The sequence below is a fragment of the Puma concolor genome, chromosome A2 (genome assembly GCF_028749965.1).
Source record: "Puma concolor isolate L17-30 chromosome A2, mPumCon1.1.hap2, whole genome shotgun sequence".
Taxonomy (NCBI): Eukaryota; Metazoa; Chordata; class Mammalia; order Carnivora; family Felidae; genus Puma; species Puma concolor.
In genome coordinates, this window is record NC_141668.1 from 29,739,253 (window position 1) to 29,762,168 (window position 22,916).

At 37.7% G+C, this 22,916-nt stretch overlaps 1 protein-coding gene across 15 annotated transcripts in view; it reads left to right on the forward strand.

Annotated features, from left to right (window-relative positions):
- CADPS2 (calcium dependent secretion activator 2) overlaps positions 1–22,916 on the forward strand; it is a 553,951-nt gene that overhangs the window by 227,420 nt on the left and 303,615 nt on the right. For all 15 annotated transcript variants that reach the window (XM_086691294.1, XM_086691303.1, XM_086691260.1 and 12 more), the window contains exons 5-6: positions 4,860–5,096; positions 10,595–10,716. In XM_086691294.1, the coding sequence (XP_086547420.1) occupies positions 4,860–5,096; positions 10,595–10,716 (359 nt within the window). The remainder of the gene's footprint in view (positions 1–4,859; positions 5,097–10,594; positions 10,717–22,916) is intronic.

The following is a 22,916-nucleotide window of genomic DNA, read 5'->3' on the forward strand; positions in this document are numbered from 1 at the left end:
GGAAGTATCTGCAGATGAATGAAAACATAGGATGGTGTGAGTTGGGAGCTAGAGAGTTATATTCATCCAAAGGGCAGTGGCTATAGGGCAGCATGCCTTGTTACTATGGTCTGGATATCTGGAGAGGCACTGCATCATCGCAGAGATAAAAATGTCAGATTCATAGCCTGGAAGTCAAGTTAGATTAAGACGATTAGAAGCTTTAGAGAAGAAAATACTTTCCCCAAAACCCTCAGCTGAATTGGAAACCGGCTGGAAAGACCTTTGCTTTTCTAGAAGACCCAAGGCTGGGAGAGAATCCAGAGAGATCTTCCAGACCCTGTGGGGAAGGACCCTGGAGCTGAGAGCTGCATTTGTAGATTGCCTAGGTGTATGTAGATTGTACCTGAGACTGCGCACATTGTCATGAGTTGGATTTGCTTCTGTAAGGGCCTGGCCAAAGATGTGATGCTTTAGAATAAAGTTTAAATGAATTTCTGGAGAGTAATGAAACAGAAGAGCCTTGGTGTTTTCTCAAGGCCAGGTCTGGGGAGGAGGATGTGGGTTTATAACCTCTGGACTTGAGAAGGGTCAGTGATGCACCTACAGAGGGTTCTCTTTGATGATACCCTGCTGATGCCATCACAAACATTGATACATTTTAAAAAGTGTGGAGAAGGGCCAGGCACTTGGATGGCTCAGTTGGTTAAGCAAGTGTCCAATTCTTGATTACAGCTCAGGTCAAGATCTCATGGTTTCTGAGATCAGCCCCATGTCTGCTTGGGATTCTTTCTTACTCTCTCCCCCCTCCCCCCCATCCCACACTCCCACTGTGCCTCATCTCTCTCTCTCTTTAATAATAATCTCTCTCTCTCAAAATAAATAAACAAATAATAATAATACATATATAAATAAATAATCTCTCTCTCTCTCTCTCTCTCAAAATAAATAAACATTAAAAAATAAAGTGTGGAGAAGGATGTGAAGCCAGTGGGATTGGAAGGGGGAAAAATGCCACCAAAAATAAAATGCCTTTTGGTGAATATATTGACATAGCAGATAGAACATGTTTAATTGCTTTCTACTTTAATTGCACCAATTATAAGCCATCTTCATAAAATATTCATGGCGCTAATTATAATTACTGACCTTGTTGCATTGTATATCTATAATCTATGAACCCACAATGGCAGATGATACAATGAATCTGTTTTATAGACCAGGAGATTGAGATCTAGGGAAGATTATTGATCTCAAGGTTACATAACAAATAATGTGCTGGAGGCTGGGCTCAAACCCTGGTCCTTTGATTCCAGAACCTAGTTTGCTCTCTTGGGTGCAACTGCCTGTTCAATCTGATAAATCCAGAAGTGTTGTCCATTAGCTAATCATTGGTAATCAGTAACCCCTCCTACCACACTTCACAATACGATAACAAGGAAGCCCTAGGGCAGAAATCTGTTTGAAAGGATAGAAATACTGACCTTAATACTTTAGCCAAGGTCTAATTTGGAAGTAGTCGGAAAGGTGTGGACTGAGCCAGAAAAACCTGTAGGCAAATCCATGATTGTCATTTCCTAGATATAGAACATTAGGCAAGTTTGTTTAACTTTTTGGAGCCTGAATTTTTCCATCCGTAAATTCAGTGTTTATTGAACACCTGCTAAAATAGCTATGCAATGTTGTAGGTGCTTAGGATACATCCAGACAAATGTGTGGTTGTCTTGGGATAAAACCAGACAAAAATATATCTGCTATGCCCTAACAGAGCTTGCATTTGAGAGAGCCCCACAATAAGCAATATATGTTCTATATAACTGAATTATGGAGGGTGATCATTTACTGTTTAGAAAATAAAGACAAGGTAGAGTCAGGAGTTTGGAAGGGAGGGAGGGTGCTTAAAATCTCCTGTTAAGTGGTCAGGTTAGGCCAGTTCTTGGCAGTGGTGTCTTTTCGATTACACCAAAAAACTTGGAATCATCTCTGACTCCCTTCTTTTTCTCGTGCTTCATGGCAAATTTATTAGAAAACCCATTTGCATCTGTCTTCAAAGTATTTCTAGAATCTGACAGATGTCTCCATCTTCCACCTACTACTCTGGTCCAGGCTTCATCTAGTGAAGGTTAGGAGCACTTAAAAAGTGACTAAATTTGAATACTGAGAATTTTTTTATGGAGCAAACATTTTCACATATATTCATGTGTTAGGGCTGCTAATGAGCGAGTAAATTAGGACTTTTAAACCATGGTTTATAAGAGCAACTCACAGTTAAACTAGAGAATAACCCATTTCTGATTCTTTTCTAATTTAACAGATCAAATTTAACATATAGAGTTGCCTGAAGTACCCTTGATTTTGTTTCCAAGAAAGAGGCAACATAAGCGGGCTAAATAAAGTTGATGAAATACTATTAATAAGCCTCTGAGCTTTAAAGCAGGATTGTCTATCTTTTCCCCCAGAGAGGAAAAAAAAAATGAGTATAGTCTATTTCTTGAAAAGTTGGAAAATGCTGATAAAACAGTCACTTTTGGTGATTCCTGCCAGTCTCCTCCTTAAAAAATGATAGTGAGTGAAGTGTTGTTTTTAATGCTAAATAGGAGTAGGATCTTTTATATGGTGATGGTAAGTTTTCCATCAAATAACACCTTAAAAATTTGACAAGAGAAAATTGGTGTATCCAGGCTTTCAAAGAAGGTATTTCTTTTTGCTTTGCTAAAACAAAAATTTTAAAAAGGCAAAAATCATGACTCCTACACATATACAATGAACACACAATAAAGGTTTCATTGAGAGCATAATGAACAAGCCAACTAGTTATAGATGAAGTAACCTCAAGAACATACTAGAACTAGGTGGTTTTAGCCAAGGTTAAAATAAGATTCATGGATTAAATCTGAACGTGGTTAATTTCCAACAAAGTTGTAAAGTATAACCATTGGATTCTCTTATTCACCAGACACACACTATTTGTATCTTTTTCAGACAAAATTCTGTAAGGTTAACATGTAATTTCACTTTTTAAATTTTTTTTTTTTAACGTTCATTTTTGAGAGACAGAATGTTAGTGGGGGAGGGGCAGAGAGCGAGGATAACAGAATCCAGAGCAGGCTCCAGGCTCTGAGCTGTCAGCACAGAGCCTCCTGTGGGGCTTGAACCCACAAATTGAGAGATCATGACCTGAGCCAAAGTTGGATGCTTAACTGACTGAGCCACCCAGGCGCCCCTGAGACTTTTCATCAATAAACAGTAAATTGAACTTAGTATATTTCCTCAGATGACCCTTGGATGTCCTTTATCCATACAGGACATTGAAAGGACCTTCCCCCCCTCACCCTTTTGCCTTATTTCTAAGTTTTGGAGACTTTTCATAACAACTTTTAAAGTCAGTGCACCAATCTATAAATCTATTTTTATGGCTTATTTTGCTTGTAATTTTGTTTTTCCTTTACATACATTGAGAAACCATTCCAAAACTTTTCTTTTTCACCAAAGGAAGCCAAGGTATTCTGTACCTGACTAGCTTTGTGTTTTTCCTGGGATTGCAAACTGACTGTTTTTGGGGTGTCACTTCAAACTATAAAGGAATGTTGAAAGGGTATTTAAGAATCTTACAAACGTTCCTTCTGAATGTGGGTATTTAATTACTGTGTGATAATAAATATTCAATTTTAATATTGATTATATGTAAATTATGTTAAAAGAAATACGTGAAGGTTGTACTGGGGGAAAAGAAAAACAGGTGGCCTGGGACTCTGGGACTGATTTGTGAAGTGGTGCCAGGTGTCGCTTTCCATCCCATGAACAAACGAGGGCACGTGAGTCACAGGTCAGGTGCTGGTTGATGGGAGCATTCTGGATGTGTTCCAGTTATCTCAGAGATGAGGGTTCCTTGGGTTAGGCTTTGAATGATGCCAAGGGAAACTGTAAGGAAGGCACTGCTTTTCTAGGGCATTAGGCAGCTGTTTGAAAGGTAGCTGCTTTAGGCTTTCATTCCCAGCCAGTTTTGTGCAGTAGGTGGATATGGTATGTCATACTTGATACCATTATAAACTCTCTACCTCTAAGGAAAGAGCTAATGCCAATTGTCAAGGGTTAAGGAAGAGCCAGTAGCGGGAGGAAGTCTCATTTTGCTGTTTGTAGTAATATGAATGGCTATAATCTTCTCTAAGGGCAATTTGGCAATGTCTGTCAATATTTTTTGGAATACTGATACTTGGAATGTCCTTTTCATCGAGTGAAAGAAACCAAAATCTGATGGCAGAGATAGAAGGATCAAATGTCAGTGCTCATGTGACCAAAAAGAAAATGACTCTTCTAAGTTGATATTATTCTTTTATATGTAGATGTGAAAATTCTAGAAATATCATATTGCTATTTCACATGATTTTTTAATTTGAATGCTTATTTTATAAAAAGGATATCTTCTCAATAATACACATCTGTGGTAAGGGAGAGATTTAAAATGTTTGTTTCCCAACAGGCAAGGCATCCTGTACTGAACATTTTTCTTACCGACCAATTACCCCAAGCATTTCAAAGTTACCAGTGGCTAATTAAGATTGATACACACACTAAAGTTTCTTTCATGTAGGTTTCCAGTTTTTACTTAAGCAAAACCTTATCAAAAATAAAGTTAATGTTGAAAATGTAATTCATCTTGTACCATAATGATTCTGAGTAAGGGATATGAGTAGGGTACTCTTATACATAATCAAAATTGCCAAAGCCTCATGATTTTAAAGCCTGAAGACTCAAGTATTGGGTAGCTGCATTTATACTGAGTATCATAATTTCTGAGAGTCAAATATATACATCATGTGATCTTTTATGATAAAATTGAAATATGTCTTTTGTAACGTTATTTTAAAATTATTTTCAAGGAAAGAAACTTCCCCAAATTCATAGCAAAAGAAATGGAGAATATGTATATAGAAGAGTTGCGATCTTCAGTGAATTTGCTAATGGCCAATTTGGAGAGTCTTCCAGTTTCAAAAGGTGGTCCGGAATTTAAACTACAAAAACTAAAACGTTCACAGAATTCTGCCTTTTTGGACATTGGAGATGAGAATGAGATTCAGCTGTCAAAATCTGACGTAGTGCTGTCATTCACCTTGGAGGTAAGTGTCTTTATCCCATACTCACCTCTGACAGCCTGAATGAGGCTGCAAAATAATTTCTGCTGACCTTCGTGGTAACTCTTTGAATTTAAAGCAGTGTAATATATTTTGAAGAAGTTACATTATTCTTCATTTGCTAGACAATCAGGTTGTGAATGCAAATTAATGCAAATTGCTCTTTAAACCTAACAGCAGTTTTAGGATTAAATAATAAAATGAGTTTTGAGGGAAGTCATCTTGTGCTGGTGTACTAGGCTGGTGTACGTTTATTGATAAAGTTAAACACCAAAGCACTCTTTAAACACATGATTTAAATCTCTGATTTGGGAATTGCTTTCAGGCTTTGGTTTAGCTTTGTTTTTAATCTACCTCACTTGTGTTTTTCTAGCCTCAACTCACACCATCTAGCTTTGAAACACAATATTGGGTGAATATAGATGATAAGTAGTTATTCCTTTCCAGGATGTCCATTTTTGTTATAGATAATATTTTAAGGACCAGGAACAGATGTGACACATTTAAAATTGTCCTCCTGGAGGCGCATCTGAGTGGCTCAGTTTCAGTGTCTGACTCTTGATTTTGGCTCGGGTCATGATCTCACTTGAGCCCTGTGATGGGCTCTGTGCTGATAGTGCTGAACCTGCTTGGGATTCTCTCCTTCGCTCTCTGCCCCTTCCCTGCTCATGCGTGTCCTCTCTCCCCCCTCCCCCCTTCTCAAAAATAAATACATTGTAAAAAGATAAATAATATGTGTTTCCTGAGACTTCAGAGTTTCATCATTTTTATATAATTCACTGGAAACCAGTTATTGATACGGACTCTTATTGCCACAACCACTTGATGTTTTTCATGATTACATTTTTTCATTGCTAATCTGTGTATTTGAGCTAATCCACGTAATATTTTGATGTATTTATACGTAAAACAGACACACAATATCAAGGTTAAATTTATAGCTCTCTCAAAAATTAAAACTTGTAACTCCTTCCTTGCATTGTTAAATTGTCACTTTGCTGGTACCCAGTACTGCTATTTGAGTTTGTGGATTGACAGAGAAAAGTACATGGAGTCTTAGGAGGTACCGTTTTAAATTTCCCTGTTGATACTTCTTACTCTTGGCTCGCTTAGGTTGTGGCAGAAAAATGTGTGCTTTTTGTTCTTTCCTCCACCTGTTCAACTCTAAGGTAAATTCAGGCTTCAGGATAAGCCAACTGCCTCTCTCTTTCTTGACTTCCAGGCTAATGATTTCTGTGTAGGTTAACAGATTAAATGTACTATCAGAGTAGAGATAGGTTTTCTTCTGACTCAAGCCTCAGTTCTGGGGTTCCCTAATGATTGTGCCATTGTTGCCTTTCTTCTCAGTCTCTTGTCATTACTGGGTTTCTTCTCAATCTCTCCAATATCTTAAAGAGATATTTAAAGGGAAAATACACAGTATCTTACATGTCGAATTTTCTTAGCATACCTGTCTCAGTTTTCCTATTGACCAAGATATAAAGTGCCCAGTTTTTTTTAAGGCTTTGTATGAAACAAAATGAGTTTATTATAATTTGTAAAGCAGCTTATTTTTGTCATGTATAAATCTGCCATTATATAAACACGCAGAACTGGAAACAGTTCAGAACGTCATCTCTTTTCTCTATTCTTTAAAAAACTGTAAACAATAGTAAATAATTGGCTCTTACGGACTTTTTCCCTACTTAAAAACAAAATCATGTTCGTGAGTTAGTGTCTGTGTGAAACCATGCGTTGTTCTATGCTTCATCGCCAGTGTCTTAAACAGGGCTGAGCATGTAGCAGTAAAATGGCATTGGGGGAGAATAGGAGTTAAAACTTCATTTTGTGTGGTCTGAGAAGCTTGTATATTTATAAAATTATTTTGATGTTCTTTATTGCTATGTGTATAAAGGCAGATATTTTCCTTCCTTAGCATAATACAGATCTTTTCCATGATGCCCCCAGTATTATAAATAGGAGATGTGTGTTCAACAACAAAATGAAATCACATTCAGTGCAAACTACATACACAGTATGTATCTGTAGACCCCTTAGAGAATAGACACGTCCCCCTCCGTCCCCAGGGCCTCTGACCTCAGCCTAGCTAAACTCCATAATTATCCCTGGCCCATTATCCAAGCCTTGCTTCTCAGCCTAAGAAAATTCTGAAAGGCAAGTAGTTAATCCACTTTAAGGGTCTCACATTTCATCAGTCAAGCTTAGAATTGGTCTAGTGAGAAAGGTTTTTTCTAGGAACTGAAGTCTGGGTCTAAAGGGTAAGTGCAGATTTGAAAAACTCATATTTTATCACCCTCCTGAAAATTGCTGCTGACTGCTCTCTTCTCTCACCCCACCCTATTCTGTTTTCAAGCTGAATTTTTGCCACAGCTCTTAACCACCTACTGTATAATTCAGTTATTATGTTTATTATTCATTATCTGATTTATTCTACTACAGTGTAAGCTATGGGAAGTTGAGGTCTTTTGTTTACTGAGGCATCACACGAGCCTAAAACACTGCCTGCTACACAACTGGCTTGATAAGTACTGATTGAGTTGGGGACTTTGGTGGTTCAAAAAGCAGCAGTTGGCCACACATGATTACTTTCAGGTCTCTCCATTCGTGAAGCCTTCAGTTCAGAGAGAATAGTAAAGCAAGAGACCAGCTAAGCCACAAAACTGTAAGCCATACAATGGGATTCTGAAATTAAATATTCAAATCAGGGGAGGACAACAGATGTTCATCTATGAAGTGGCATCTGCATGTCATAAGAGAAGAGGAATGGTTTTCGCTGGCATGAGAACACTTGGTTTTCACTGGTTTTCGGCTTGCAGACCCTGTGACTTCTTTCTCTGGTATATGTGGTCCCCATATACTGCTCAGCTTTGTTTTCTCAAACCTGCCCACACCCTGATGCCACAGAACTCTGGACAATTCAGAAGCATGTTACCAAGCTTTATATTTTGTACGTGCCTCCCTTCTTTTTGCTTCTAGAATAACTCTGTATATTTTATCTTTATCATATCAGTCACGGAGAGATTGGGGAAGAGAAGATGAAATTTAGACTAGTTTTATTTTCTCTAGTTGCATTGTCAAGTCTTGCAGGGAATTGGTAGAAACCGTTACCTAAAATTAGGTTAGTTGATGGTTTTTGGGATTCTGGGCTGTCTTTATCATTAATGATTGAGACTAGCTGTATTTTTTTTTTTTCTCCTTTTGGAAACCAGAGCTGCAGAATTGTGTTGTTTTGTGTATATGTATGGATTCCAAACAGAAGTTCCTTCTTTTGAGAGTGGCAGTTCTGCAGAATAAAACCTTCCCGGCACAGATGGGAGTATTGTTTGGCAGAGCGGAAAACAGTTTCCTGAGTCGTATGCTTCAGGAGGTCCTGTTTACAGTAGCTTGTAGTAGAGGTGACAGAAATAGTGTTAAGCATATGCTCCCTTTCTTCTTTTTTGAACTTTGACTATTAAACACACTGTAGAAAGAGATGCAGTGCAAATAAACCTATTCCCAAATAGGAACTAAAACATTTCTAGATTTATCATGTGTACCTGATTCTGTTGCTTCCTATATTTTAAGTCATCTTCCAAAAATTTTATTTAGAAGTCATTGGGGTCAGGGCACCTGGGTGGCTCAGTCGTTTAAGTGTTTTAGCTCAGATCATGATCTCACAGTTAGTGAGTATGAGCCCCTCCATCAGGCTCTATTCTGACAGTGAGGAGCCTGCTTGGAATTCTCTCTTTCCCTCTGTCTCTGCTCTCTCCTGCTCGAGCTCCCTCTCAAATAAACTTAAAAAAAGAAAAAAAAAAGTTTACAAATGACCAAAAAAAGAAGTCATTAGGGTCATGGTAGTAAGTCCATGTGGAGTTGGCTGTTGATCGATAGGGTTACAGATCTCATTTGTTTTAGTTTCTGCTTAGTTCTAACGAGTTTCAAAATGATTAACAATGAAGCTGATTTATTAAGAATATATACCTTCTTTTGCTTACTTTACATCAATAAGATGAAGTGCTTTACTTCAACTTCCTTGAATGTATTAGGGAAGCTGTGAAAGATAATTCTGTTATCTATTAGTTCTTAGTCTGTTTTCAGTTAAGTCCTTATTTTTATTCGTGACTTGGTATGCATTTCATTGCAATAAAATGACAAAAGTCTTGATTGAGGAGGAAAATGGTTCAGAGTTTGACCTTTTTTAGTGATTAGTTTCCTATTTTTTTGTGAAAAACAAATTTGGCATTTGTATTTATGAACATAATCCTTCTGTTGTGCTGGAGAGTGAAAGGAAAAATAGTTTTTTTAAGATGGCTTGAGACCTTTTGCCTCCAGATTCATATCACAATTCATGAAAGGGGTAATGATTTAATAATGCATTAAGTGATCAATATATGATTTTTTAGTGGATATTTTGGTAGCTACTTGGCATGAATGCTGTTTATCTTGTTTGTACAAATACAACACGAGATCAGTAAAGACATGAATGTATATTATGAAAATGCCATTGAATATATTTTATGCAATTTGAGAACTGAGGAAACTTTTGGGTTGCAAGTTTTGGTTGAAAAAGCTATAGCATGTAATATTCAATAATCATATTTTATGTGTATACCCAGTGAAAACATTAGGTTACAGTGTTTTAAAATCAGTAGCCTTTTATATGAGTATAAAAGGCTCACTTGAAAAAAAATTGTTTCCCTTTTTTCCAGGACTTATAGATGCATAAAATAATATCACCTTCTACCCTTTTCCAGTAAACTGCCTTAAATTAGCACATACTTTTAGTGGATGAAGAAGTCCTTTTTTTCCTTGTGAAGTTAGTAGAAAGATGTTCATTGGCAAGTTAAATTTTCCATATTTCATAATACATACATCTGCTATAATGCATATTCTTCTATAAATAGTAGTAGTCATCTAAAATAAGTGAATATAGAAAATTCTGATGTCATATATTCATAACAGTGAATTGGTATTATGATGATGTGTACCACTCATAAATCGTATTCCACTTTATGTGGAACTCAACCTGTACATGTTTTAGCACATTCACTGAGATTTCATTGGTCATTCTGCTTTACCTGATGCAGACTTGCCATCGTTTTTTAAGGATCTGAGTGTATACCTCACTTATTAATTCAGTAGGGCTTATATTTAGAGAATTTAACCTTACTGTAATAGCTGGCAGGAGAGATTTCTTCAATAGCCAATATTTCTTCAATTTCTTCAAAATTTATTCAATTTCTTCAATATTCTTCAACTCCAATATTGAAGAAATCTTGAACATTCTTCAGAATATTGAACATTCAGAAATATTGAACATTCTTCAGAATGTTATTTACTTTACCTTTCACGAATACAGGTGGATTCTAAGGAAGAAAAAATACCATTGGTGTTACCAGATAATTTATTCAATTGGTCATTCTAATTGTAGTCAATGCTGCTATCTCTGTATATTGCTAAAGGCTGCCAACTTGATGTATCATTTACATTTTTTTTATCTTTAGATTGTCATCATGGAAGTTCAAGGTTTGAAGTCTGTTGCTCCCAATCGAATTGTTTATTGTACAATGGAAGTGGAAGGAGGAGAAAAACTGCAGACAGACCAGGCTGAAGCCTCAAGGCCACAGTAAGGCACTTAAAAAAAAAAAATTCTCCCCTTTCAAAGAAACCCGGTTTGTTTATTTGCAGCATTGTGTGGTTTTATACTCTGAAACTGTTATTTGGCCAGGCTTGTCTGAACTGTGCTAGAATTATTGTATGCCTTTCTAGATAAGGATGCCGTAAATAGAACTGTAGCAGAATCCCTGTGTAGTACGAACAGAAAATCTAACATGCAAATGAGAAGCTAATTATTAGGCAATTAAATGTTGGTAAGTCATTTAAAAGGAAAACATGCATTATATGTTATTTAGAAGGTAGTGCTTGATCCTATTTCAGTTTCTAGAATTGTAACTTAATAGCTTTTCCATTTCCATATATTATAACACTTATGTTGAGGTAGCTACAATTTGGCACAATGTCTTAGAATACTTAGGGAATAGGCTTGAGGTAGAGACTCGGCAGTTAATGACAACCATACAGTAATCAGAGAAGCTAAAGCTGTTTTCTGCTGGCAGTTTTACGTTTCAGATTGTGGAAATGAGTTTAATTAAGTTTGGAAGATGTTCTTTTTAACTGACTGAAACTTGGGAAACATCACAGTCTCTGGTAGAAATAACCAGGCTAGTCTGAGGAATTTGAGTGAAAATTGCCTGGCTTTCATTTGTACGCTGACTATAGAAAAGAATTGTTTTTTCCTTCCTCAGGATTTAGGATTTTTGTCTTATCACAGCATGATGATGGGACTAATCATACAGGAGACATCAGTTCAGATCCTGGCTAGGCACTGGTTAGATAGTGGTAAATAAAACCTTTCGTTCTCTGTAGGGCAGGCACAGTTTAAGGTAGAGACACAAGTTGACATGTAACAGGACAGATGTGCACAGAGTATTATGAGATGGAGGAAGAAGCAAGTTGCAGCTTCTCACCCTGCCTTACAAAAAGCCATACAGGTCTGCCCCTAGCCCGCCCCTCATTACCTCTGGGACCTCACCTTGACCCTCGGTTTCCCTGGTCAATTACTGGACTTCATGCAGTTCCTTCAACATCTCAGCCTGTTACCATTGCACTTGCTTTTTCCCTCTGCCTGCCTGCTTTCTTACCTTTGTACGGCTGGGTCCTTGATACTAAGAATCTTAACACAAACTTCACTTGCTGGGAAGATCTTTTAGATAACCCAATATGAAGCAGATATCTTCTGGCTCATTTTAATTTTTAGACCAATGTGTTTCTCATCTGTTCATTTGGTATTGTTTTCCCTTGAGAAAGGGGAAGATATCTTGTCCTATTTGATCTTCTAGTACCTGGTAGATTGTCAGAACTTACTAGTTCAGTTGGTTGCACTTATTTTTATGACTTAGTCACAGCAAATATTTAAGGTCGTAGCATTTACTCTTGCAGGCAAGTAGAGTTGAGTTACATTGAGTTGTGACAATGAGGTGAAAATAATGAGGGTAAACAACTCTTTTAAGAGATTTTCTAAACCTAAAAGAAGGCTGTGGAGATAGAAGGAAGTCGATTGGGGCCAGTTTTGGCCAGGCATATGGAGTCAAGGGAGAAGTTTGTTTTCTGTTTTCAAGGACAGCTATGTTAGTATATGTTAGTATATTCACAGAATTATGCAACCATCAGCAATTTTAGAACATACTCATCACGTCAAAAAGAAACCCTATACCCTTTTCCTAACAAACTTAGATTACCCTGTCCTGAGCAACTAAGTGACTTTCTTTCTCTTTAGATTTGCCAATTCCAGGCATTTTATATAAATAGGATCATATAATAGGTGCTTTTTTGTGACTGGCTTCTTTCCCTTAACATAATGTTTTCAAGGTTCTTTCATCTTGCAGCGTGTGTCAGAACTTCATTCCTTTTTATGGCTAAATAATAGTCTAAAGTAAACACATTTTGTTTCACCTAGATTTTTGACGCTAGGGTTGTTTCCACCTTTTGGCAACTATGAATAATGCTATAACTAAAGTTGTACAAATATCTGTTTGAGTTCCTGTTTTCAAATGTTTTAGGTATATTCATAGGAGTGGAATTGCTGGATTATAGAGTAATTGTGTGTTTAGATTTTTGAGGGTCCACTAAACTGCTTCCCACGGTGATTGCACCATTTTATTTTCCCACCAGCAATGTATATGTGTTTCAGTTGCTTCACATTCTCACTAGTATTTATTATTTGTCACATACACACACAGTCCTTCTAGTGGGGGTAAAGTGGTATCTCATGTTGCTTTCATTTACCCTTCCCTCCTAATGAGTTGTGAGCATATTTTCATTTGTTGATTAGCTGTTTGTTGATTTTCTTTAGAGGAAAGTCTATTCAAGTCTTTTGCTCCTTTTTTAACTGGGCTGTTTATCTTTTCAGTTGTAAGAGCTACCGGTATATTCTAAATGTTAAATCCTTATATATATGATTGCAAATGTTTTCTCCCATTATGTGGATTTGTATTTTTATTTCCTTGATACTGTCTTTTGCTATCATTCAGTTTATTTTGTTGTTGATGCTTGTTTGTGCTTTTGGTGTCATACCCAAGAATCTGGTGTCCAAAGTCAGAGACTTATCCCCACGTTTTCTCCTGAGACTTCCATAGTTTTTCCTTTGACATTTAGGTCATTGATGTATTTTCAGTTGAGTTTTGTTCACAATATGATATAAGGGTTCAACTTGTTTCATTTGACAATTCAGTTGTCCAATTCTTCAGCTGAAGAAACTATTCTTATTAAGTGTTCTTGGTACCTTTTTGAAAATCACTTTACCGTAGATAGATACATGGGTTTATTTTGGGAATCTCAGTTGTATTTCGTTGATGTACTTAATGCTAGTACCACATTATTTTGATTACCATTGCCTTGTATGAAGTGGGTTTTTGTTTGGTTTTGCCTTGTATGATGTTTTAAGCATCCAGTAATGTTCTTTTTTGAGATTATTTTGTCTATTCTGTATTTCCATATGACCTTTAGGATGAATTTGTCATTTTCTGCAAAGATTTTGCAGGTATCTCTAGCTGAGATTCTGACAGAGATTGTGTAGAATCTGGTCCATTTGGAGAGTGTTGCAATCTTAACAGTGTTGAGTCTTCCTGTTCATGAACGTAGAATGTCTTTCTAGTTATTTAGATCTTTTGTTTCTTTTAACAATAGTTTATAGTTTCCAAAGTTTAAATTTTAAACTGCTTTGGTTTAATTTATTATTTTTGACCCTATTATAAAGGAAATTGTTTTTGGATTATTTAAGTATATAAAGACAATTGATTTTTTTTTAGATGTTAATCTTCTATGCTGCACCCTTGCTGTACTTTATTCTAATGGTTTTTTGTTGGGTTTATTAGATTTTCTTTTATATAAAATCATGTCATGGGGTGCCTGGGTGGCTCAGTCAGTTAAGCATCCGACTTCGGCTCAGGTCATGATCTCGCGGTTCATGAGTTCAAGCCCTGCATCAGGCTCTGTGCTGATGGCTTAGAGCCTGGAGCCTGTTTCAGATCCTGTGTCTCCCTCTCTCTCTGACCCTCCCCCATTCATGCTGTGTCTCTCTCTGTCTCAAAAATAAACGTTAAAAAAAATTTTTTTTTAAATCATGTCATTTGCAAATAGTGATAATTGTATTTCTACCTGATCTGGATGCTATTTATTTACCTAATTACCCTCTCTCCTTCAGTGCAGTGTTGGATAGAATTGGCAGGAGTATAACTCCTTGCATTCTTCCTGATTTTAGTAGGAAAGCCTCTATCTTTCACCAAGTACAATGCTAGCTCTGGGGTTTTTGTAGATGCCTATTAACCAACTTGTGGAAGTTCCTTTTTATTTATAGCTTGTTAAGTGTTTTCATCGTTAAAAGGTGTTGGGTTTTGTCAAACAATTTCTCTGCATCTGTTGAGATGATCATAAGGGATTTTTGCTTTTTATCCTGTTGTTATGGTGTATTACATTCTTTAATTTTCAGGTGTCAAACCAGCCTTGCATTCCTGGCATAATTTGCACTTGCTCATGATGTATAATTCTTTTTATTTGTTACTGGATTCACTTCTCCGGTGTTTTGTCAAGGATTTTTGCATCTATGTAAGAAAGAGTGGTCTACTAATATCCTTTTTTGTGAATTCTTTATCTGATTTTATATTGTCCTCATAGAATGAGTTTGGAGGTGGTCTCTGGTTTCATTTCTTTGTTTTTATTTTTGTTGAATTTTTTTGGAAAGGTATGAAGAATTGGTATTCTTTAAGTGTTTGGTAGGATTTACAAGTGAAGCTGTCTGGGGCTGGGCTGTTCTTTATGGATAATTCTCTACTAATTCAGTCTTTTTATTTGTTATAGATCCATTCAGATCCTCTGTTCCTTGTCACTTTTGGTATTTGGGATCTTTCCAGTAATTTGGCCATTTCATTCAAGTTATCTAATTTACTGGCATACAGTTAATTTATATTTTTCCATAAAGTATAATGTTTATAATGTTATATAATGTTTTTTTATTTCCATAAAGTATTCCCTCTTTCATTTCTGATTCTAGTAATTGGAATCTCCTATCTTTTTCTTACTCCATCTAGCTAAAAATTTATGTTTTCTGATGTTTAAAAACCCACCTTTTGCTTTACTGATACTTTTTTTTTTTGCATTAATTTCTATTATAATCTTCATTATTCCCTTCTCCTTTTTCTTTTAGGTTTAGTTGGCTCTTTTTATAGTGTCTTAAAGTGGAAAGTTAGGTTTTTGAGGTCTTCTTTCTTGATTTAGGCATTTAGAGCTATAAATTTCCTTCTGCGCACTGCTTTATCAGCATGCCGTAAATGTCCATATGTTTTCTTCATTTTCATTCATCAAGGAGCCTTGAGCCAGGGACATGTGTTATTTGTATGATAAATTGTGGAAGTAGTTTCTTAGCTGCAAGAAGATACAAGCCTCAGATGCTGTCCTGCCCCTCCACCCACCAGCGACTGAGGGAATTGAAGTCACTCTCAACCCATTGGAAACACAACAGTATATCACCACTCACTGGTTGGAAGCTCTTTCATGTCAGCTATTTTAGTTTATTTAATCTGTGTGTCTTAGTTCAGGCTACTGTAGCAGAAATGCCGTATACTGGGTGGCTTAAACACCAGACATTATTTGTCACAGTTTTGGATGCTGGAAGTGTAAGATCAAGGTGCTGGCATGGTCATGGTTCTTAGTGAGGGCCCTCTTTCTGGGTAACGGAAGGCCACTTTCCTGCCAGATCATCACAGAGTAGACAGTGAGCTCTTTGATCTCTTTATCCTCTTACAGCTGTACCATTTCCGTCATGGGGGTCCCTCATGACCTCCTCCAAATCCAGTTATCTCCCAAGGGCCCCACCTTAAGACACTGTCACATTAGGGATTAGAGCTTAAACGTATGAACTTTGGGTGTGCACATTCAATCCTTCACATTTCACCTACGGCCTCTCAAAATTCATATCTTCACCTGCAAAATACATTAATTCCATCCTGACAGCCCCAAAGGATTTAACTAATTCCAGCATCAGTCCTGAAGCATAAAGTCCAAAGTCTCATCTAAATATCATCTAAATCAGATCTGAGTGAAACTCAAATTATGATTCATTCTGAGACAAAATTCCTCCAGCTGTGAACCTGTGAAACATTCAAGTAAGTCATATGCTTCCCAAGAACAGTGGTGGGAGAGGCACAGAATCTATCTTCCCGTTCAAAAATGGGGAAATCAGGAATAGAGGGGTGAGTACAAGCCCCAAGTAAATCTAAAAGCTAGCAAAACAAACTCCGTTAGACCTTAAGGCTCAAGAATACTCTTCTTTCGTTCTATGCTTTGCCTTGTAGAACCACTTAGGCAGTGCTCACGCCTGTGTGATGGGTGTTTTGCCCCTGCAGCTTCTGGTGCCTGCCATCTGGCCTATTGAAACCAAAGTGACGGCCCCATCCACAAGGTCCTGCTGGGAAGAAGTCTTACCCTTTGAAACCAAGGGTGGGGATAGCCCTTTGTGTGCCCCCCCCCCCCCCCAACCTGCCCTGCCCCACAGGCTTGTTGCACTCAAGGCCTGTGCTGGGATTGGCAGCCCTAATAATCTCTGAGTACTTCTGGAGTCATTCCTCCCTTGCTTTGAAGACTAGAATGTGTTCATAGATGAATCTATGGTCCATCTGTGTAGGGGCTGAGGAGTTCAACAGCCTTCCTTCATTTCTTTCCATCTTCTTTAGTTTAGTGGTGTTCCTGCTGGGATGGTTGACGAGGTTCAGGGTTCATACCTATACTTACCTCCTTATCAAATGGTTAGTCTACCACACCTTTAGTGTTCTCTTCTATACCTGCTTTTAATTTTTATTTATGAACAGGTTGAGAATCTTTAAACTCTTTATGATCTGGTACCTTTTTGCAGAATAATTCTGTCTTTAATCCATTGATCACTGTTGCTTTTTACTACAAGCGGTCAGGAGGAACCAAGCTGCTCATCAGCGCTCGGCTTAGACATTTCCCCAGGTAAACCTCCAGGTTCACTGACTGGAAGGTTCTACATTTCACAAAAGACTAGAACATGAACACACTTCAGCCAGGTTTTTGCCTCTGGTAATGAAGATCGTCTTTCTTGTGGTTTCCAATAACCTGTTCCTCATTTCCACTGAGACCTCATCAAAATTGCTTTTACCATCCATATTTTCTGCCAACATTCTGTTTGTTATATATTCTCCAAGAAGACAGAAGCTTCCTCTGTAGTTCTCGTTGCTTTGAGTCTTCACCAGAACTTCCTTTAGAGTCCCTTCATTGTAATACTGGCTTCTTCCAGCATGCACCTCAGAATTCTTCCAGCCTTGATCCAGTTCCAAAGCTGCTTCCACATATTTAAGTATTTGTTTGTTACAGCAGCACCACACTTCTCCAGTTGGGCTGCTAGAATGAAAATACTGTAGAATCCGTGGTTTAAACAGCAAACCTTTATTTCTCACAATTGTGGAACTACAAGTCCGAGATCAGGGCACCAGCAAGGCGGGGTTCTTGCTGAGGGCTCTCTTCCTGGTTTACAAATGGCTGAGTTCTGCCTGTACCCTCACATAGTGGAGAGAACGATCATCACCTCCATGACCTTATTCAAACTCGGTTACCTCCCAGAGGCCCAAACTCCAAACACCATCATACTGAGGATTAGTGCCTCAACATGAGAAGTGGGGGTGGGGACATAAGCCCTATGACAGTAGTAATCCATGTAATCTTGAGGGAGCGCAGATGCCCTAAGAATCTGAATACCATGTTATTTCTTTTTACAGAATCTTTTTAAAAAGTTTTGTTGAGCTAAACTTCACATAGCATAAAATTGTTCCATTGTCATGTAGATGATTTTTAGTAAATTTATGTGCTTGTACCACTACCAGCTGGTGCCACTCTCAGTTCAGTTTTAAAATCCATCACTTCGAAAAGTCCCTCATGCCCATATTTAGTTTTCCAAATGCCAGTTCCAGGAAGCCACTCATCTACCTCCAGCGCTATAATTTTCTTTTCTCTAGACATTGCATATAAATGAAATCATGCAGTATGTAGTCTTTTATATCTGGCCTTTTCATGTAGCATAATTTCTATAAAATTTATTTGATACTCAAATATTCAATCAAATAAATTATCTTTTATATCATCAGTAAAGTTATTTTAACAACTTATTTCACAAATAGGTTTTCATGAGGTGTTTCTCATTAAAAAAAAACTTTTTTAATGTTTATTTTTGAGAGAGAGCACATGCGCGAGTGAGTGCATGTGAACAGGGGAGGGGCAGAGAGAGAGAGAGAGAGAGAGAGAGAGAGAGACACAGAATCCAAAGCAGGCTCCAGGCTCTGAGCTGTCAGCACAGAACCCAACATGAGGCTCGAACTCACAAACCGCAAGATGATGACCTGAGCCAAGTCTGAGCCAACCAAGAGCCTGAGCCAGCCTGGTGCCTGAGCCAACACCAGGCACCCCAGGTGTTTCTCATTTAATTTATGATGTATTCATAACGAGATTCTGATAATAGGAAACATGTAAGTGGACAATTCAAGTGAATTAAGATGCTTAGAAGTTAGAAAATATTATAATAATCCTCCAGTACTCTTTTTTATTACTCTGACCGCAAGGAAATTTGGCTAAAATACTGCTTTTCTCTTTCCTCATGAACATGTAGTTAACTTATAAATTGAATTAAATGATTTATATTTATCATGTATCCCAGGGGCAGATTACCTTAAAGATGTGTCTTCTGAAGCTGGCCAACTGCGGCTTTTCAGCAGTGTGGTAACTTCTGTCTTGAACCCACCTTGCACAACAGGAAAGAGATTCATCTCCTCCATCATTATAGCGAATCATGCCTCAGACACGTTTTCTCTGTTTTATTGCTTTAACAGTTTCTGCTGTATTGGATATCAATTCATTCTTTTGTCTGATACTAATTAAAGTGCCTTATTTAGTCCATATTTCCAATAAACTTAATCAAGATTTCTAGTCATTGCCTATTTCATTCCTGTAGTTCACATTTCCTGCCAGCAATTAGGCGGAAACAGTGTGTGAGATTGGTGCATAACTTAGAAAATAGAATCTGAGATCTGATAAAAGTGTGTTTAGAGACAAGTTTGATTTACAAAGAGTAGTAGTGAGTTAAAGTTTTTATTTTATAATGGAGGGAAGAGAATGTATGTGAACTGTATTTCAGTTATGAAAGAAACTGTTTATGGATTTTCATAGTCTCTCAGCCAGGAAAGGTTTTGTTCTCTATGAATAGAGGTCCATAAACACTGTTGCTACCCTTGTGTAGCTTTTTACCATTTCCAGACACTTGGTGATTTGAGTTTTAGCCCATACCCTTCATGACCCCCCCCCCCAACAAAGGAAAGAGAGGGTAAGAATGACAGACTGAAAGGGGAAGGGGTCGGTTGTGTTGTCCTCACCAGTCTCTCAGTAACACTGTGCCTATAAATAATGACCATCTTTGCCTAAGACACAAAAGCTGATAATTTTCCGTGGAGGGTGAAGATAAATCTTAGTACCAGAAAAATAAAAGCAAGGAAATTAGTTGTTAGGAACAAACCAGAAGTACCTGGGTGGTTCCACCAGTTAAGCTTCCAGCTTGATTTTGGCTCATGATGTCAATTTGTGAGATCAAGCCCCGCATAGGGCTCTGCACTGCCAGCATGGAGCCTGCTTGTGATTCTCTCCCCATGCCCCTCAAAGTAAATAAACTTTAAAAATATGTTAAAAACATAAACCAGGAACTGGGAGGAGGGGGAAATGGGGAGTTGTTCTTTAAGACATACAAAGTTTCAGTTATGCAACATGAATAATTGTATGAGACCTACTGTCTAATATTGGACTTACGGTTAACAATACTGGACTGTACACTTAAGCACTTAAAAGACAGATCTCATGCTTCATGTTTTTACCACAATAAAAAAGACATAGAGGGAAGCAGCACTGGTTTTGTGGGGCGGGGGGAGGAGGGGTGGTTTTGTTTTTGCCATACTTTCTGTATCTCTTTTATGCCGTAGTGTTTTTAAAGGTACCTCTATATCTTTTATTAAAGGTATTTGAAAGTTAATTGGTCTCTGCTCCCAACCCTCTGAAAGTAATACAAAGGTAAGGAGCAATTAAAAAAAAAAACTAATGAGGTGCATTATTAGAGAAATATATTTATGGATATGAGGACAAAACTTTCTTCTACCTCATGAAAATGATGAGAAATCTAGGCTCCAGTACCCATTTCTGGAAACTCTACATTCTGAACCAGAATTGTAACAATCTGTCAAACTATGGAAGGAATAGTAGAGCCACAAATGGAAGACTTATCTGTATCAAGGGGTTGGGAAAAGTGTGTGAGAGATTAAGTACAGACTGCATAGAAACTAAAAGAAGCTAACCAGGCTTTTTAAAAACAGTAGTTTACATCTTAATTTAGGAATGTCAGGGTTTTGAAATATAATTCATTAGCCTGCTACTCTTGCAGAGCAGAGATCAAATATACTAAATTGATATGTGATCTGTCAAAAAGTTTGCCTGTTTTTAATGAACCTAAAGGTAAACACTAGAATGGCGTGAGTCCCATCTTTTCTCATTTCCATCTTGAAAAACATGAGCTTTCTTCAGCTTACATAAATAAATTCACCAGAAGTAACATTTCTCTGAGCTGATGCGACTGGTACAGAACAAAATGAAGCCTAAAGAGACCAACCTTGGCCAAATACAGGAATTACATTCATTGAGAATTTATTTGGAAGTAAAGGAAGCTGATTTGGCAATCCTTGTAATGAGTGACATCTGCATTAAAGGGAAAACACGATGGATTCAGGTTCCAGATGCTGGCTCAAGAGGCCCTGTGAGTTAAAGTGGAAAATGGCCATGAGAGAGCTTGGGAGAAAGTTTATATAATTATGATTACCAACATCTCTGTGATGGATTTACAACTTGTAAATTACTTCCTTTTACAATCCGTGACTTTTTTTTTTTTCAGAGCAACCTTTTGTAGTTGTTTTCATTATTATTCCATTCAACTTATGTAACCACTGTATCAGATGGGCTAAATTTGGCAGAGAGTGAGTAGCAAACAACTTAATTTTTATCCCAGTATTACTCTCAGACACACACTAGAATCTCCCTTCATATCCTTTGAAGAAATCTTGGCAGAAAGCATAGCTCTTGTTGTTGTTAGGTATTAAATACCATGTTCGGGTCTTAGAATTTTCAGGTTTCAGTCAAAACTTATGCCATTTCAAAACTTGTTCCTTTTCTTCCAGCTCCTCCAGAAAGCTGCAGGAGGGAGGAATACACTGTAGTTCTTTTCACTATTCTTGTTTTGCCTGCCCATATACTTTTTCTGCCACTTTTGAATAGGATTGAGGTTGGGAGGAGGGGAAGAGGTGAAAAGGGCACATCGTTTTTGTGTATGGTGCTCTTGTAGTCCTCTCTTCTAGCAAATGGCTTCTGTCATGGCCTACGTCCACACCTAACTTTTCTCTAGGGTAGTTCATTGGAGACGCCCATGCTGCCAGCAACCCTAGAATGATGCATCATGTAGCTGCCATCTTTCTCTTCCCCCTGAGCTTAATAATGTCCCCCACATAGCTTCTTCCTGCTTACATTTAATTTCCTTTGCAGATGACTCCCATGATGTAGAAGCTTCTTGAAAGGGGCTATATCATAAACCTCCTGGTTTCTGTTTAGCACCAGTCACAGTAATATGGCCAAATAGTGCTCAGTAATCTGAATGTTTACCCTTCAGAATATGAAAAATAGAGTCTCCTGGTAGGTTTCCCGGTATGACATCTGAGCTAGTACCTGCTTGTGATCAGCATATCCAGCCCTTGTTCTCCCATCCCAAGCTCCCATTTTTCTAGAAATTCCTTGGAAAACATATTTTAAAGAGCAGCGCTTTTGCTTGTACTTACTGGTGACTGGAATTAAGGACACTTCCGACTCTTGCTACCCTTGCTATCCTGAGATGGGGGACCCTCTGGGCAAACAAGACTACTTCTACAGGAATGTGGAGGCACAAGTATGATTTTAATGGAATCAATATATGATTCCTTAGTTCACACGTACTCACTCCTAAAGCTCTTCTTTCTAGAAAATAGCCTGCTTTATGCAAGTTCTTTCTGGAACTTGGCTCTCTTCTTTGACTTTTACAAAGGAAAGGCACATCTCTCGACCAACTTGAGTCTTACTGTCATTTTTGTCCTAGAGTGGAAAAACCTCTAGGTCACCATTCGAAAGGGAAATTTATGATTAGTTTTGAGAAAGTGATTGACAAATGATGTCATAAGTCCTTCTGTAGATTATGAGGCTTGTATTTCTTTGTTTTCAACAAAGATGAAGGGTTTATTTTGAACTACTAAATGATTGAAAAATAGTTTTTGCTTATCAATCACTGTAGTTGGTGACATTTAAATAAAAAATAAGCAAATTGATGGAAATTGCCATAATAAAGTCTATCTAATTATTTTTAGTGCCTACAATAGGAAAACAAAAACCTGGGAGCGGATCAATTGAAATTGATACTGAACTCAATCTAAATTAAGTAATGGCCACTGCTTTAGATAGGTTAGATAGATTCATCAACTAATTGGGGAAAAACACTGTCAATTTCATTAAGAGATATATATCAAAAAATATATTTTTCGGGGCGCCTGGGTGGCGCAGTCGGTTAAGCGTCCGACTTCAGCCAGGTCACGATCTCGTGGTCCGTGAGTTCGAGCCCCACGTCAGGCTCTGGGCTGATGGCTCAGAGCCTGG